This window comes from Falco biarmicus, chromosome 13 (genome assembly GCF_023638135.1).
Source record: "Falco biarmicus isolate bFalBia1 chromosome 13, bFalBia1.pri, whole genome shotgun sequence".
Lineage (NCBI taxonomy): Eukaryota > Metazoa > Chordata > Aves > Falconiformes > Falconidae > Falco > Falco biarmicus.
The window spans coordinates 5805241-5820458 of NC_079300.1; the positions used below are offsets into that span (position 1 = coordinate 5805241).

General features: G+C 43.4%; 1 protein-coding gene across 1 annotated transcript; it reads left to right on the top strand.

Annotated features, from left to right (window-relative positions):
- The first annotated feature begins 355 nt into the window (after positions 1-355).
- MYNN (myoneurin) lies at positions 356-13536 on the top strand. The gene is made up of 8 exons (XM_056358974.1): positions 356-487; positions 1196-1494; positions 3438-4240; positions 6116-6275; positions 6931-7109; positions 7381-7464; positions 7893-7979; positions 9686-13536. The coding sequence occupies exons 2-8, from the start codon at positions 1229-1231 to the stop codon at positions 9952-9954; spliced, it is 1848 nt and encodes a 615-aa protein (XP_056214949.1). The 5' UTR covers positions 356-487; positions 1196-1228; the 3' UTR covers positions 9955-13536.
- Positions 13537-15218: the final 1682 nt, after the last annotated feature.

The window sequence follows — 15218 nt, forward strand, 5'->3', positions numbered from 1 at the left end:
CGGGGCTCCTCAGCGCTGCGGCGCTACCGCTGACAAGGACGTTAGACCCGTTTTATTTACCAGCCCAGGGGGCAGGGCGGAGACCCGCCCCCCGGGAGCCGCCGGACATCGCTCCCTGCCGTTGCGGCCCCCGAGTAACGCGGCTCCGCCCCGCCGGGCACGACCGCAGCCCCCGGCTGCAAGGCGCCCCGCCAGCCCGACTGCGGGCCGCGCTCCGCCGCACCGCACCGCGGGGCCCGCAGTCCGCGCCCCCCCCGCTCCGGGGGAAGCCGTTCGCGGCCCAGCCACGCGCGTTGCCCGCAGCGGGCCGGGCCGCGGCCGCGTCCCCGCCTCCCGGCCGGCCGCCGGTGCCCGCGCAGCCCCAGGGCCGCCGCCCGCCCGCCCGCAGCGCGGGGGCACCGGAACTGGCAGCCCGGAAGCGGCGCGCGCGGCGTCATCAGAACATGGCGGCCTGAGGCGGAGGCGCCGCTTCCCTTCCCCTCCGCAGGTGCGTGGGGCGCCGCCGCCGCCCTCCTGCCGGCCCGGGGGCGGCCCCGCCGCGGCTCCTCGGGGCGGCCGGGCAGCGGCGGGGGTACGGGCGGCGGCCGGGCAGCCGGGCCCGGCCGCGGGGGACGCGGGGGTGGCTGGGCCGGGCCCGGGTGAGGGCCGCGGCGCGGGGGGGCGCTGCGGGCTCCGTGCCGTCCAGCGGCGCGGCCGGGCCGGGGGGCCGTGGCTGCCGGCACCCCGGTCTGCTGCCGTGGCGGCCCGGGTCCCGGCGGCCGCTTGGAGCCCCCCCGCGCCCGGGCTCCGTCCGTCCCCGGCCCCTGCGGCAGGGAGCGGGTCTGGGCCCCGGGGAGCGGCCGCGCCGCCGCCCGAGCGCGGTGGGGTCCCGGCGCGGGGAGCGGGCGGCTGCGGGGTGCCCCGCGGAGCCGGTTTGGGCATGGCCGGCCGTGCGCTCGGGCAGGCTGATCCGCTGAGCCGGGGGGCGCCCGCCCCTTCCCGCTCCCCGCGATCCGCCTCTGAAATGAGCAGCTCCCCAGGTTAAGAAAGATCCCTGCCCCTCGTGCGGGAGCGCTGCTACACCAGCTGTCCTGCAGGGATCACGAGTGGATTCGAACGCTGGCTCTTTCCTAATCATCAACTTACTCTGTGAAGGGGGAAACAAAGTTAAATCCCACATGTAAATCCTTTTTCTTTTTTCCCTTTTCTTTCCCAGGTCAGAATAAAGAGGCTGCAGCTCGTTGTCAAAATGCAGTATTCCCATCACTGTGAGCACCTTTTGGAGAGACTGAACAAGCAGCGAGAAGCTGGCTTCCTTTGTGACTGCACTGTTGTTATCGGTGAATTCCAGTTCAAAGCACACAGAAATGTGCTTGCCTCTTTCAGCGAGTACTTCGGTGCATTTTACAGAGATGCATCTGACAATAACGTTGTATTGGATCAGACTCAAGTGAAAGCTGATGGATTCCAAAAACTCCTGGAATTTATTTATACGGGAAACTTAAACCTTGACAGGTAACATACACTATTAAAGGGGGAAAGAGAATAGGGAAATCAACTTTGTGTTACAGCAGTAGTGGATTTTTTGTTGTGTAATAAGTTCTGGAGGAACAAAGAGTAGTGGATATGAATACATATTAACAAGTTGAAGAGCATCTGTTTGTATGTTTTAAAATACCACGTGACATGTAGTGCCAAAACAAAGGTATGTTGTCTCAGATTTCACTGACTGATAGTTCTGGTCTCACAGTCTTTCTGTTTGCATTGGAAGGGGTTAAACATCTTGGGTGATTAGCAGGAGAGGGAAGGATAGGTGATAAGCATACTCTTTCCGAAGTTAGATTATAGGAGTCCACTTTTGCAGAGAAACCCTCCAGAAACTGTGTATGCAGTAGAGACTAAAATTTGAGGAATGGATGAAGATAGGCACGATTTTTAAAAAATTACATCTGTTAGAATTTGCATGATCTGTTACTTAAAATCCTATATTACACTGCCAAAAGGAGTTACAGAAAAAGTGGTATGTCCGTCCTCTCCTTATTGCACTGATTTGCTGCCTGTTGTGTTGCTTCACATACAGTGAGGATTGTTTGCAACGCTTTTTCTCTCAGCAAAAGAAAAAGCTTATCCCTCATGAGGGAATTTAGAAGTACGTAGCCCAGGATTTTTACTCCTTTCTCAATGTCTGGTGTCAAATGCAGGTTTGAAAACCCTTTGTTTCTACTGAAGTCTGAAAACTTATTCTCGATAATTTAAGTACACAGATGCAGGGTGGGTTCTTTATTTTTTACGTTAGCTACAAGCGCTGACAGCACTAGAGCCATGTACACAGCTGTGTGGTGCAGTTAGTGATTGATGCTTTGCAAATTACATATGAGCAGAAGTGTGCAGCGTTCTTGATGTCTGTCTGGGACCACAGCAGGAGAGTTTCTGGATTCATTCTGAGCAGTTGAGGTCTTTGAAGGAAGAGGACGGTGAAAGTACCATTCTCACCCAGGCAGAACTATTTGACTAAAGATGATGCCTGCAGGTCTGCCCATGTGCACCCGTCACTTCATACTGTATCCATTTAGGTGACTGCTGCAACTGTCTGCAAATTCCGTTGTTCTCTGTGGTGGTGGGTACATAAGTGACACCAGGAGGATGTACTTTGAACTCTGTTCTAGTGTAATATGAGATGCTGAAACAGTTGTATTTCTGTACAGAGAGCAGTTGTGGCTACTTACGTATTGCTAATTACATTTACTGTGTAATGGATTGTTAGAATGATGTCGTTTACCATTAATCTCTCTTTAGAGTGCCATAAATCCATAAATGCATTGATGGTGCGTGTTGCCACCTTCTCCAGATCAATTTTTTTCTAAACCATCAAGGCCTGTGTTGCAGCAACTGAAAAGCAGAGCGTAGTAGTTTAAATGAGGACTTCCTTGGTGTTAATGTTGTGTGTGTGCAGCTGATGCAGAATTAAGACTGTTTGCAAATCGTTTTATAAAACAAGATTAATACTTGCCTCACAGAAGTGCTGAGGTGAATGCACTGCTTACGAATTACTTAAGACTTTTGCCAGAAGGATTATAGAATGGTAATTTTTGCATTTTGTTCCCCAGTGTTTTACCCCTTTGTGCTGTGATTTCTGAGCTTTTTGGACCAACAAGCCCCTGTCTAGCCTCACCACCTTACAACTGGACTTTTAACTTAAAATCCTACAAAAGGCACGCAGTTCTGTGGATCTGCAGACCCCACTAGACATGGGCCATCAGTTCGGGAGTAATTGTCATACTGCTGTCTTGCGGCACTGCAGCACTGAGAGATGAGGTCTTGCTGTATGTGTTCTCCAGGTTACGTTTTCTGGCAGTGTAACCTTTCTGTCACTTTGCTGTCTGTATTTTGTACAGTTGGTACAGAACAAATGTTTGCTTTGTTCAGAATATTGTCACCCAAGTCTTGTTTTCTTGCAGCTGGAATGTTAAAGAAATTCACCAGGCTGCCGACTATCTCAAAGTAGAAGAAGTGGTCACTAAATGCAAAATCAAGATGGAGGACTTTGCTTTTATTGCTAATCCCTCTTCTACAGAGACATCTAGTATCACTGGAAACGTTGAAATGAATCAGCAAACTTGCCTTCTGACTCTCCGAGATTACAGTAATCGGGAGAAAGCAGATGCTACTTCTGCAGAATTGGTTCAACCACAGGCAAAGAAAGCAGCTTTAGAAAAGAAATCTCCTCAAACCAAAAAGCGAAAGAAGAATTTCAGCTCCCCCAAAACCATACAGAATAAACCCATACAATATCAGAACGATGTGGCTGAGAACACGTCCATTGAAATGTTTTTGGATGCAAATAAGCTGGCCACCCAGATAACGGAACAGGCTGCCCAAGGCAGCGATAACTCTGAACTACAGCTGGCATCTGTGGTGGAAAGCGAAACACTGGCAGCGCAGGATATCCTGGTTCAGAGTATTGCAGCGAAACAGAAACGGGGAAAGCCTCAGCAAAGCTGTGCCCTGAAGGAGCACTGTATGTCTAACATAGCCAGTGAAAAGATCGCTTACCAGCTGGAGAGTTCAGGAGAAGAGCTTGACCAGAAGTACTCCAAAGCTAAGCCAGTGTGCAACACCTGTGGAAAAGTCTTCTCAGAGGCTAGCAGCCTCCGACGACACATGAGGATACACAAAGGAGTGAAACCGTACGTGTGTCAGCTTTGCGGGAAGGCATTCACCCAGTGCAATCAGTTGAAAACCCATGTAAGAACTCACACAGGTAAGCCATCGGCCTTTTCTGCTGGGCTGTGGAGACCTGGAATCACAGCCTGTGAATACGGGACTAAAAAGATCTTTGCATTCTGACTTCCTCCTCTAGAAATTTTGTCTGCTGCTGGTATGCATGTGGGGTTAGTACCTATATACTCATAGCATCAAAATTTTCGGTGTTTTTCAGTACAAAATCACAGTTTCTGCTTTAAATAGCTAGAGAGGACTTTATTAGGCTGAGCATCCTCTGGATGCATTCTGGAAAGACTCAGAAGAGCCGGCTACCCTTTACTCTGTAGAGTGCTGGAGTGCCAAAATCTATTGCCTGTAGAGGGTAAAAAATCTCCCTATACTTGATACCAGAATTTCTGTTGCGTTTTTTTAAACTTCAAATCATAATATATGTTTGGTAACAAAAGTGGAGAAAAAACGCAATCTTGTGGCAAGCAGGTAACTTTCTCATAGGGTCTTTAAAAAAGGCAAGGGGGTAGCTGGATTTCTAGAGCATTTGGGATTTTATTGAGTAAAATGTGCAGCTGAAATGTGTGATGGTGTTACGATCTCTGCATTCACTAACGTTACCAGAAGTTAGTGTTATATCAGGAGCTACTGAACAAAGCATTAAAAGAGAAATCAAGTAGGAACACTTTAACGTTCAGACAATGCGTCTGACTTAAAAGGGTAACAAACAGCAAATTGCTGGAGCCCGGGAAAATGTATGAGAGAAGTACTGTGCTTGTCTCTTCATATGTTCTTCCTTAGAGATGGAAGACAGTGACAGGTTAGTTTGTTTTTCAGGCTGATCTGACATAGCTGTTCTGCTGTTGTCGCTGCTGTACTTAGCCCAGTGAGCAGCAGAGGGACCTGGTCTATGTAGTTTTCTTCCTTTTGTGGCTGACATTCAGAATTCTGAAGTAATGGTGAATCAGACAAAAAACTGTTTCCTTTTGCTTGTTTTCTCCTTTGGAAAGTCTTGAGCAGAGGCCAGCAGTGGAGCTTTTTCCAGGAAGCTGTGAAGATGTAAAGAGGTGAAGTAGGAGGTGTTGAGGTACAGCTGCAGGAGGACACCTTGCTCTTTCTGTAGCCAAGGGAGAGAATTGCAAATATTGTCAGCCAGTGACTAAGATTCATACATGAGATGGAGTTTGTGAGCAGCATTCAGGGACAGTTTGCTAGTAGGAACGTCAGCTGTGCTTTCTGCTTTTGAGGGTATTGTACTAGGAATTGTTGCACAGGTAGGTAGGGAATTTCATGGTGTTGGTTGCTAGATGGCAGGTTAGATGTCTAATACTGTTATTTTGGAAGTTTTTCTGTACATGGTGTACTTAAGAATTGTTGAGTTCTGGGTTTGGTTGTGCACTGCCATAGAAATGCAGAGATAGGCTCTTCTGTACTGTCATCTAAGACTGTAGAGTTGTGTGATCCCTTACATGAGACTGTTGGCCACTAAAAGAGCTTGAATGGTTGGAGAAGCACCTGTAGCATCGTACAGCAGATGCTAATGAGCAATTAGTGAGCACTAGACTGTAGGTTGCTCTTTGATGGGCAAGAGGCAGCAGATGATTTACGGGTTGTTCGTTTTGAATATTCCGAATCGTGTATAGACATAACCAGGAAAAAGTCTGAAAATGTAGTAGTAGCATTCTTATTGTGGAGAAAACAGGACTATTAAAAACATTGTTACCTTCTTTTCCCAAAAGATATTGTGTTAAAAAATAGTCTGCTGTACTCCTGGCACATTCCACTTCAGTGGACTGGTGATGGGATGTTCCAGGATGTTATTTGTAAGAAGTATTAGAACGGACACCTGAGCTTTGGTCGGGTAGTGGACTGGCAAGCTTTCTTACGTGAGTGCAGAGAGCACAAAGGTTTTATTTTTCACTAGGGGAGAAGCCATACAAGTGTGAACTCTGCGACAAAGGCTTTGCTCAGAAGTGCCAGTTAGTGTTCCACAGTCGGATGCACCACGGAGAAGAGAAACCATACAAATGTGATGTCTGCAACCTGCAGTTTGCAACTTCAAGCAATTTGAAGATTCATGCCAGGTAGGCAAAAGTGAGATCCTGCCAATGCTTATCCATGTGTTTAAATAAACAGAATAATTTACTCCAGTGTGAGCAAGAGGTACACGTTCACGTAATTTGGCCATTTCTGCTCCGTTTCTTGTGGGTCTTCTTGCACAGTGCGTAACAGAATAATTACATCTCTGTACTTCCTCATTAGGGAAGGGATTTGTGATTTATGAATGTTACAGCCTACACGCTGGTATCCTTATGGCATCGAGACATAGATTTTGTTTTAAACTGCTTGTAGCAGCAAAGAGGAGAGAAGTCCTTGGTGGGAGGTGAAACAGAACAGTTCTCACCATTCACTACTATCCGCATGGGGCTTTTCGCATTTTTGGCAGGAGTGGGAATTATACTCCCTTGTTAGGATTCGTCATTTTCTCTGTCAGTACGCTATAAGGCGAAACGTGTGGAGCTCTCATGGTGCATGGTCCATGTGCAGGGCTTGCAGTTCAGGTCAGCTGCCACAGAAATCGCGGATGTGCTGATTCCCAGAGTTGCTACATCTTTTTTAGTTCTCAGAACATCTCCACAAGGGACTTTGGGCATGAAGTACTGATTGTAGAAAGTTATTTAATCGTGGGTGTTGATTCCCTTCGTGCCAGGAGGTCACTGATGCCCTGTTCGTTCACAGGAAGCATAGTGGCGAGAAGCCCTATGTGTGTGACCGGTGCGGGCAGCGGTTTGCTCAGGCCAGCACACTCACCTACCATGTGCGTCGCCACACAGGCGAGAAGCCTTATGTGTGTGACAGCTGTGGAAAAGCGTTTGCCGTCTCAAGTTCTCTCATCACCCATTCTCGAAAACATACAGGTAAGGGGAGCCAGAGCACTGGGGTACCGGAACAGGCCTGGCAAGGGAGGACTGGCTGCCTGCGGAGGGGCTGGGTAATGACCCAGGAGTCTGTAGGTTGGGAGTTACCACTAGAGTTGTCATCCAGCTCCTTTCTTGTGTTTTTTCCCTTTGATTCCAGTTTAGGGAGCTCTTTCTCCCATTGGACGTTACCTCTGTTTCATTTTGATTTGTTCTTTATGTGTATTCTGGTTTATATATTGAAATAACATACTCCTTGTGTTTCCTTTAGGAGAGAAGCCATATATCTGTGGCATTTGTGAAAAGAGTTTTATTTCCTCTGGAGAGCTCAATAAACATTTTCGGTCCCATACAGGTCAGTTTCCAGACAGGCTGCTTCCTGCACTATAAATAATATTCTACTTTTACCCTTTTGCCTTTAAAATACACCATATTGCGCTGTATTTGAAAGAAGCAAGTTTCTTAATTTATATATGTCTGTGTTAACATAATTTAAAGAAAATATTTGTGAATTTTTTTTTAATTGCCTTTTTCAGACTAATGTCTGTGTAACAGCATAGGTGTTGATGTGGGATCATGGCTTTACTTCTGACATTTGGGGTTTTTTGCTTTGTTTTAATGTATTACTCTGGAAACAATTTCATTCTCAATACACACAGACAAAATAACAATGTTACTAGTTGTATTCTAAAATAAACCATTGAAATCCGTTTTTCTACATCTCGTAACTGTGTTTTCTTTTCATTTCAACATTGTTCTAACTGCCTAACCAATTTTTTTCAGGTGAAAGACCATTTATCTGTGAAATGTGTGGAAATTCTTACACGGATATAAAAAATCTTAAGAAGCACAAAACGAAAGTTCACACAGGTGAGCTCCTTGTGCAGAGAAAGATTAGGAAACTACATCAACTGTTTTGTCTTCAGTACTGAATAACATACCCAAGCCTAAAATTAGAAAATAAGATTTTTGGATAGTGTCTCTATAGAGCCAAAAGCATCTGCTTTTAGAGGTAACCAAACCTTTTAAAGCATGAAGTACATGTTTTAAAGTAGATTGAAGACAAATTTTCAAGTATTTGCATTGCTATAGCAAACGCAGGTTGAGCAACGTAGAAGTGGATTGCTGCTGACAAGAATTTTCTGTACGTGAATATGTACTTTCTTGTACTAGTAACTTGTGAGAGCTTCCCATGTGAAGGCATAGTGTGAATTGTAGGAAATTTTTCACTTCTGCTGAACATGTTAAAGGAGTATGTCTTTACGAGGGCAGTAACTGAGGTGAACAAGGCATACTGGTTACAAGAAATGCTTTACATCTTGAAGGCACAAATATTTTTAATGTAATGGTGGAAGATAGCTTTTTTTTTTTTTTTAATATATGCAGTCTATGTTAATCCAAGTCTGAGCTGGATTAGCAAACACACGAGATCAGACAGCTGGCAAAATGTTCCCAGCTGCAAATATTGCTCTAAAAAGACTTTTCAAATCTCTGTTTCAAAGATCTATTCTAGATAGCAGATTTTGATGAGAAAGAAATTTGACAGATATTACTTGCCTTCAGTACGAAGCACAGAGATGTTCAGCTAGCCAGCCTGTGTCAGCAGTGGCTCCGAACAGCTCAGTATCTGTCCAGCCTGAAGTGCATTACCCATAATTTCCTTGCCTTTGTCATATGGAAAGAGAATAGTAGATGTCTGTATGTTTGGATTGGGAGGATGAGAAAACAAGTCATGTGCAGAGGCAGCTTTGAACGTCCAGAGCCTGAGAAGCCCCATTTAGGAAGGCCCCGGTGCAGCAGGACTCCTGCAGAAGCAAGGGTGAAGTGAGGGCAGCAGTGACTGGAGAGGGCTGGCGGAGCCTGAGGGTGAGAGCTGGGATTGCTGCCAAGGCAGGTCAGCCCTCATGGAGGGACAGGAGTGCTTCGCCGCTTCGGACCACTTCAATAGAGGGAGGGTTAAATACCTGATGTGGGTTAGCGAGCTGTGCAAGAGCAGTGGCAGACTGCGTTCGAACAAAGCAGTGAGGAGGCTGTCAGCTGGGATTTCAGTTTAGAATAGGAAATCATTTCTCAGGTGGCTGGATAAAAACTGCAGTGGGTCTGGCTGGGATGGAGTTAATGTTTTCTCCCAAAGTTGTTTATGGATCAATGATGTATTGTCCATTGCTGTTGCAGTTGAAAGAGGATACTTGGATGTGGCTTGTAGATTTTCTGGGGTGGAAAATCTCAAGGAAACCTTCATAATGACATTTTTTCCAAAGCTCCTTTGTGCACTATGATGTTGAGGTTTTGTTATCTTCTGTGCCATGCCAAGTAGAGGTCAAGTTGGAGTGCATCAGCTGCTTAGTTGTCGTGCTACAAGCAGCAGAGGATGCGATTCTTAGTGCTTACATTGTGTTTACAGCTGGTTCTGGCTTTGCGGCACATTGGAGTGCTGATAGCCCAGCTGCCCAAGCAGTCCTTGACACACCAAGTGCTGGTTTTGACAGTCATTTGAAAGGGAATTTGCAGAATTTGCACAGGGGCTTTTGAACATTTATTTCTTCTGTGGTTTTTTTTTTCTTCCCCCTCCTCAGGATCTGAAACTCCTCCCGATTCTAATGCACTTGATAATTCTTTCAATGAACAAGAATCCATTCAGAGTCAGAAAAGTCCTTTACCGGAGTCCATAGATGTGAAGCCTTCTGAGATGTCTTTAGCACTTCCTCTTCCCATTGGGACTGAAGACCATCAGATGCTGCTTCCCGTGACGGGTAATCAGTCTCCTTCATCAGAAACATTACTAAGATCTGCTGTGACTGGATATTCAGAACCTCAGTTTATTTTCTTGCAGCAGTTATACTGACAGCGCAGTACAGAGCCATCACCATCATTTGGTAGTGAACTTGTATACGTTTGGTAAGATGAACATAAGCAAGCAAGCAGTCACACTTTTTTAATGGGACTTGCTCTTTTTTTTTTTCTTTTTCCTCTGTGTAAAGACATTTGTAAGGCAATTCCATTGTGCAGCGCTGTCTTTTGGGTTTTGTTGAATTGTGCTAATCTACAGTCAAATCTCTGTTTGCAATTAACACTGATTTCCAGGAGACAAATCCTTTCCAGCAACACCTGCCTTAAGAATTCTCTGTTACATGTTGAGTGTATTTTGGAGATCTCCTCCCATGTTCCTGCTGATCCGATGCGTCACAACGTCATTTGAGAGCAGACATTTTAAGCCATATTTGATAGCTGAAAAATACTAACCCAGAGGTTTAAGGGGAAAATCATAATTTGAATGTACTAACAAGCTTGTACTTCTGCATTCTAAGGTGATATAATGGTACATGACGGAAGGTAGGCCAGTGCTCTGGTGAGGTGCTTGCCAAGAATTACTGCTGTCTGCCAGAAGTATCCATCTTCAGTTGAAGGCTGACCAGAGGGCAAGTTTTGTGTGTATTTTCCTGACGAGGCCAGTAAAGGAGGATTAATTATTTTTCTGTAGCATGGTAAGCCAGGGGGTTCTAGTAGCATAGATAATACTGGGTATTCTTTCCAACAAGTCACTTTTTCTTTTCAGTGAATCCAGCGTTGTTGTATCTTGTCCCAGATTTATTTTTCACGTCTCTAAAACACCCTGGTTTTGGCACAAACAGCAACATTTGCTCAAAAGGAGAGCTGGAACACACATGTTGTAGATGAGAGGAAAAGATGCATTGACTTAATTGTGAGGCATGAATCATAGCTTCATAATCCCTTTTTTATAGTAGTGCTTCTTCTTGTGCTAGACTGTAGGCACGAAAGAGGAAATAAATTCTGCCCTTCACTGTGAAAATAATAAGCGAATGCCACATGAGGGGGCATTAAGGAAGAATACAACAGAGCAGATCGATATTCTTCCAGGCAAGGTTTTCTTAAGTGTGACTGATTAGTTTTAATTGAAGTATTTAAGTATTGCTTTACCTCTCATGTCACTTGTCCACAGTAACTGCACAAAACCGGTATCTAGCAAGACCCATGTGAAGGTATGTTTTGTTACTAGCAGTGTGCATTTTTAAAAAGCAACATTTTTAGTGTCTTGGTAGGGTCATTAGTTAAAGACTAGTTGACAGCAGGAGTACTTTTATACTCCATTTTGCCAGCTTCTTCCATTAACACAATGTTAGCATTAAGTAATCATCAAATAGTAAGCAAACAGTCATAGTACTGTACCAACAATGCATTTAAGGATATTATTTGTTGGTTATTTACTTGGTGCTAGCATTCGATTTCCACTGATGCCTTGTGTCCAGACACTGATAAATAGAAGAGCATAGGAGATACCTCTTAACTGATTCTGTTCTACATGGAGTAATAATTAATCTGCACCTTAATTAAACAGACTTGTGAAAAATTTCTTGGAGGATTTAATTTAAATATGGGGCCAGTGGTCCCTTGATTCCCGGGCATGACTACAGATAGTATTTTTTTTCTTCTTCCTACATCTTTGTACGTGTAAAGTTATAGGCCTTTTGCTTCTTTGTGTTGATCATCTTGGTATGTGGCATGTTTAAAAACTCTGCTTCTTGATCATATTTCATGCTTTAATATATGGCAAATTTGCTGATAAAGTCTGCCACAGGCAGGAAGGAGTACAACTACGTTCACTGGGAACATTCTTAATGCAGGTATCTCTGACTCTGTCTGCTGGAGCTAATTATTGTTGTAACTGCCTGACTTACTTTCTTTGCTTATCGATACTACAGCATTTACAAACAGCTGATGTCCTTCGCAGTACTGGCAAAGGACAATGGATGAAGTTTTCTGATATTTTTTTTACCTCCTCTTTGTCATTTCCTCTTTTCCTCCCTGTTTTGCTTTTGTATCTTCTGTTGTTGATGTAGCACCTTAGTCTTGCCATTTAAGATTGGAGAACCACAAAGACTGGGATCTTGACTGTGTTAAAAAAGCAACCTCTGTGTAGCTTGTCCTAAAGGCTCCTTTTTACTTTCTCTCTCTGAAAATATAGCAAAAGTCTTGGGATAGAGATAGGCTCAGTCATGAATACTGAAAAAGAACAGTACTGGACAACTGATAAATTACGTATTTTAACAGCTTTGAAAGATAAACTAATGATATGCTGCTGTTATCTGAGGAAAAGTATCTGAAGCGTAACATAGCCAGGATAAATGATCACAAGAGAGAACTAGCTCTGGAAGAAAAAAAAATTTCAAAATTACATTCCTACATAGAAAATGCATTCCATAACAATGTTTGTTTGGACTGTTTTTATATTTCTAAAATTATAGCTTATTACTGTATTCTTAGATTTCAGACTTTTTTAAAAAATACAGTGCTTAGATTTATACAGGATTTGTTTAGATACTTAGTAACACTTGCTTTATTAGTCATTTAGTTTTCTTTATAGACAAGAAGATAATCATTATTTTTTACAAGACAACAATTTTAACCTTTCTTAATAGAAAACACAAGCTTGTAGTTTTGTCTTGGAGCAATAATTTAGTGACCTGCACTCTTGAGTCCCCATTTGAGAGTCTTGATGTTTATTCTCATCTTTTGTGAAGATATCTCAGCTGCTGAGGTATGATCTCTATAAACTGTATTCATTTACTAGAATATAGATTTTAAATATATATACACACACACACACACAAAAAATACTCGTAGGTGTGTTCAGGCTGGGTGCTGTAGGACCTGAAGAAGCAGGTCTGTACTGTACCTTTTGCCAACAGGTGCATGGAAATGGGCTGCACATCAAAGTCCTGGGTTTAAGGATTCTGAGTTCATTTTGGAGGTACAAGGTTTATAACAGCATTGATAACTTCTGTAAGGGATTAATATGGGAAAGCATGGAATCTTGTTAGGCAGACATCTCCTTGAGACCTGCCTGCAGAAGGCAAGAGGGAATTTTAATAATTCCATTAACAGTAACTTAGAGAAAATGACATGATTTGTCACACTGTTTCAGTACCGGTTCAGTCAATTTTGCACTGACATTGGTGCAAGTTTTGCCTGAATAGGTTATCTGCACCTAGAAGTCTCCGAATTGGCTATTGGGAAATACTTATGTGAGAATAGCTCCTTGTATGACACTCGCTTCAAAATTTGTGCCTGTATGTGGGCACAAAGCATGACAACTTTTCTGAAATCATGTGTTTCAAACCAGCTTTCAAGTATGGACAAGTCCCATGTTAAGGATTTCAGGGCTGTGATCTTGGAAAGTCTAGCGGTAGGCCTTGCAGAATTAAGTTCAGATAAGGACTAATAACTGATCTTTTTGGTTAAATTATTTTTAAAATATCTTTCATGTATATACAATTTTTCCTCTGTTATTTGTATATACCTCAACTCTCAATTTTATAATTCCCTGGGAAGGGAGGGAGTTGTACATATTTTAGCCTGAAGTGTTTTATGTTAGACTTTAATAAACTTGTTTTGTAATTTTCCCTCACCTTGTGTCTCCTTTTTTAACTGCAAGGGGTAGCAAGAAAAGGAGGAGGGAAGCAGTCTAACATAACCACCATCAAAGCACCCTGTGAGAAGGACACACGGTAGCCCTTGGTGCAGCACGCTACCACAGCAAGGACTGCTAATTTTTCTTCACAGTAAACACACCTGATTTTTCTCATAGCAGATATTTTGGGTCTGTTCACACAAAATTAAACAAAAACTTTATTCTGAATACAGTCTAGTACAATGACTCTTGGGTTAATTTTGTCTACTTGTTTTGAGGTTTTGGGGGAGGTTGGTTGTTCTGGGGTTTCGTTGTTGTTTGTGGTTTGGTTTTGTTTTTATTTTTTACACAGTGCTTTGTAGATGCGGGTTTTATGTTAAAGTAGATAGTGAATTTCTTTATCAAATTTGTATCTTAACTTATTTTTACTAGATTGTTTAATTTTACAGAAGGTGGTATCATGGCTAGAGTACACAGTAGGACTTAGGGTACCTGTGTTGTACCACTGGCCTGCTGGATCTGTCCTTTTCCTTCCCTTTAAACTGGGGCAAAAATGCTGCCTTTCAGCAAGGTACTGCGAGTTCTGGAAGCTGAAACAGTGCTTTACAGAGCAGGATTACACTTGCTTTAGCTACTAGAATAACTTAGAAGAACATGGCAAAAAATTCTAGCCTATATAAATTCTCTCACTCCAAAGAATGCAAGATACATCTTGTATGACTGTCAAGGTTTGGCTTCCAGAGAAAGGAAAGCAGTAAATGTCTCTGGTGTAGGCCTCTAAGCAATACAGGTTTTTGCACAAACAATTATTTTAGTTTGCAGGAACCTTTGTATACAAAATTCAGGAGGAATTACTCTGCAGCCCTTTCTTACAAAGGGATACCAAAGTAAACTGTAACACATGCGCTGTTTTTATGGATATTGCCAATAATGCAGAGTGCTCTTACGGGCCAAGCATCTTGCTGTTAAACAAGGGTTCAGACAGAGTACAAATATTTCAAAAACATACGCTAGCACTTTTGAAAGGAGATGCCATTGATCCTGTGATATTTTATGTATGATATTTTGCTATTTTACCACATCTACTAAAGATAAAATACTGCCGTTGATAGGGTTGGGACTGACCCAGTAGATTTGGTTCCCTGTTACCACAGCAGATTAATGAATGTCATTCATGCAAGTAAATTAAGACTTAATTTGGGCAATGAAAGTAGTTTGAAAGAGAAAGATAGATATATGGAAAAAAACATACCTCAATCTGAATCTGGTAGTGGTCTTTCTGGCAAGAAATTGTATCATCAGTGTCTCAGTAGTGAGAGTACCCTCTCAGAGTATAACCTGCAGTGCTTCAGAGCAGCAACGCTCAGAAAAATACCAGCTTTGATAAATCAGGCTTATGTAAGTATTTAAAAACCGAAGTATTTTCATAGCATGTAGATTCTTCTCAAACAATCACATTCAGTATATCCTCAACTTCTGTTCTCATTGCTCTGTTCTTCCTGTTTAACAGCATCTAAAATACCAGCTCCTCTCTAGAATAGGGTTTTCACAGCGTGACTAGGGAGTGCTTAAGGAGAGGACTACAGGTTGAGAGGGCCCTGTGCATACATACCTGCCCTGGGGGCTTGCCTCATCTTCTTAGGATACTAAGCGCTTTGTGGAGCAATAGTCTGACTAAT

Coding starts and splice junctions, on each gene's coding strand:
- MYNN (XM_056358974.1), top strand. CDS start 1,229: ATGCAGTATTCCCATCACTGTGAGCACCTTTTGGAGAGACTGAACAAG. Junction 1,495..3,437: donor GGAAACTTAAACCTTGACAG/GTAACATACACT, acceptor GTTTTCTTGCAG/CTGGAATGTTAAAGAAATTC. Junction 4,241..6,115: donor CCATGTAAGAACTCACACAG/GTAAGCCATCGG, acceptor ATTTTTCACTAG/GGGAGAAGCCATACAAGTGT.